Source organism: Hypomesus nipponensis, chromosome 25 (assembly GCF_054491055.1).
Source record: "Hypomesus nipponensis isolate SF chromosome 25, ASM5449105v1, whole genome shotgun sequence".
NCBI classification, from domain to species: domain Eukaryota; kingdom Metazoa; phylum Chordata; class Actinopteri; order Osmeriformes; family Osmeridae; genus Hypomesus; species Hypomesus nipponensis.
The window spans coordinates 2,980,001-2,982,500 of NC_140385.1; the positions used below are offsets into that span (position 1 = coordinate 2,980,001).

The following is a 2,500-nucleotide window of genomic DNA, read 5'->3' on the forward strand; positions in this document are numbered from 1 at the left end:
AGATGGAGGGATGAAAGGATGAGTGCGATGGAGGGATGAAAGGATGAGTGCAATGGAGGGATGAAAGGATGAGTGCGATGGAGGGATGAAAGGATGAGTGCGATGGAGGGATGAAAGGATGAGTGCGATGGAGGGATGAAAGGATGAGTGCGATGGAGGGATGAAAGGATGAGTGCGATGGAGGGATGAAAGGATGAGTGCGATGGAGGGATGAAAGGATGAGTGCGATGGAGGGATGAAAGGATGAGTGCGATGGAGGGATGAAAGGATGAGTGCGATGGAGGGATGAAAGGATGAGTGCGATGGAGGGATGAAAGGATGAGTGAGATGGAGGGATGAAAGGATGAGTGTGCACCTCGTACGTCTCCCATTTCTGAACAGACTTCAGGGCTGAGATCCAGTCCTCCATCTCCTTCCTGCTCTCAGCACACAGCATCAGCTTCCGGAACGGAGTGATGACCTGGGGGGGAGAGAGGGGGGGGAGGAAGGGGAGGAAGGGAGAGGGAGGGAGAGAGAGGGGAGAGGGGGAGAGGGGGGGGGAGGAAGGGGAGGAAGGGAGAGGGAGGGAGAGGGAGGGAGAGAGAGGGGAGGGGGGGGGGAGAAGGGGAGGAAGGGAGAGGGGGGAGAGAGAGGGGAGAGAGGGGGGAAGAGAGAGAACAGGAGAAAGGAAGAGGTAGAAAGTGGTCCATCTGGGTTCTTGGGCAGTTGTCGTGGTGACAGAAATAAATGTGGGGGTGAGTGGGTTCCAGGGCTGCCGTGGTTACCGTGAAGCTGTTGTTGATGTTCTTGGTGCTGGTCTCTGCCACGCTGGCATCTGATAGGTCCACCTCATCGAAGATCAGAGACTAGGGAGGGGCAATACTTTAGATCAGAGACGAGGGAGGGGCAATACTTTAGATCAGAAACGAGGGAGGGGCAATACCTTAGATCACATTTAAGTACCAGGCTGAAGAATTGTAACACACACACTCTCTCACACAAGCTCTCACACACACTCCCTCTCTCTCTGTTTCTCTCTCTGTTTCTCTCTCTCTCTCTCTCTCTCTCTCTCTCTCTCTCTGTCTCTCTCTCTCTCTCTTTCCCTCCCTCTCTCTCTCTCTCTCTCTCTCTCTCTCTGTCTCTCTCTCTCACCTTAGAGTCTTTGGCGTAGTAGAGGGTTCGTCCTCTCAGTTTGAAGTAGCGTCTCTTCCACCTCTGGAAAGAGCTGGTCTGTTTCAAGAGCTGTCCCTCCTTCACACTCTTCTGCAGAGACACACAGGGTTAATGTGTGTGAGGAGGTGTAAGAGGGTGTGTGTGTGAGGGTGTGTGTGTGTGTGAGGGTGTGTGTGTGTGAAGGTTCCTGTTTGGTGTCAATATCTTATGACCACACAACATAAAGAGACCGCGATGCAGCGTGGGTAATCTATTCAGCTCACTGGGCTCAACATGGAAGCACATGACTGGTTTCTCCTTGTTTCTGTCTCTGTTTACTCACACCATGGTCCAATCTCCAATGCCCCCTCCCTTCCCCTCCTCTCCTTTCCCCTCCTCTCCTCTCTACTGTGGCAGCATCAAAAAACGTTCCAGGAAGAGAATGATCAATAGTGACGAGTGATTGGTGTACAGGAATCATGTGACGTGCCCATCTGTCTCTTTGTTGGTGAACCACTTCTAATAAAACAACTAAATCTCAGTGCTCACACACGCGCGCGCACACACACACTTGTCCCTGTCTGTCGCCTAGCAACATTCCAGCACGTATTGGAAGCAAAGCAGAACATGTCAACAATGTAATAATTGTGGAAAACATGACTTCCTCATTCAGGTGTGTGTGTGTGTGTGTTGAGGGAAGGGGGGTCAGCCTGTGTTCATGAAGTCAAATTGATAACAGAGAGAGAGGGAGAGAGAGAGAAGTTCTGAGGGGAACATTTACACCAACAGGTGGGTTCCCCCTGTCACTGACAAACAATGACAGGTGTGTGACTGTGTGTGTGTGACTGTGTGTGTGTGCCTCAGTTTGACACAGAGTCTGTTAGTGATGTTAACAGCTGGGTGAAAATGGCTCCATATGTTTGCTGGCTCTCCCAATGTGTGTGTGTGTGACTCAGGCTGTCGACTACAGGTATAATTCAATCAGTCTCTCTCCCCAACATACACACACACATACACACTTTAACAGAAATCACCTTCATCAGGGGAATTTACATAGCAGATTGTACCAGTTTAACCGTCATAGTTTAACAACCAAATACACACACACATATGCACACACATATTTGTACACACAAACATGTCCATTGTACTTCCTTTAATATTAAATTTAGTTCTCCTTTTCCCTTCCCTCTACACCTCTCCCTCTTCTCCTTCCCCCATCTCCCTCACTCCCCCTCCACCCCCTCCCCCTACGGTAAAAGACTGCAGTATAAATAGAGCTAACCACCCCAGGACTGGACGCTAATGGGATTCCATCATTGTAGAACACATCACCCATCTCTGTGTGTGTGTGTGTGTGTGTGTGTGT

At 50.2% G+C, this 2,500-nt stretch overlaps 1 protein-coding gene across 1 annotated transcript in view; it reads right to left on the reverse strand.

Annotated features, from left to right (window-relative positions):
* LOC146221779 (diacylglycerol kinase eta-like) overlaps window positions 1-2,500 on the reverse strand; it is a 16,482-nt gene that overhangs the window by 166 nt on the left and 13,816 nt on the right. Inside the window, exons 2-4 of the mRNA XM_084692073.1 lie at window positions 1,132-1,242; window positions 765-845; window positions 356-460 (exon numbers count right to left, since the gene is read on the reverse strand). Coding sequence (XP_084548199.1) covers window positions 356-460; window positions 765-845; window positions 1,132-1,242 — 297 coding nt within the window. The remainder of the gene's footprint in view (window positions 1-355; window positions 461-764; window positions 846-1,131; window positions 1,243-2,500) is intronic.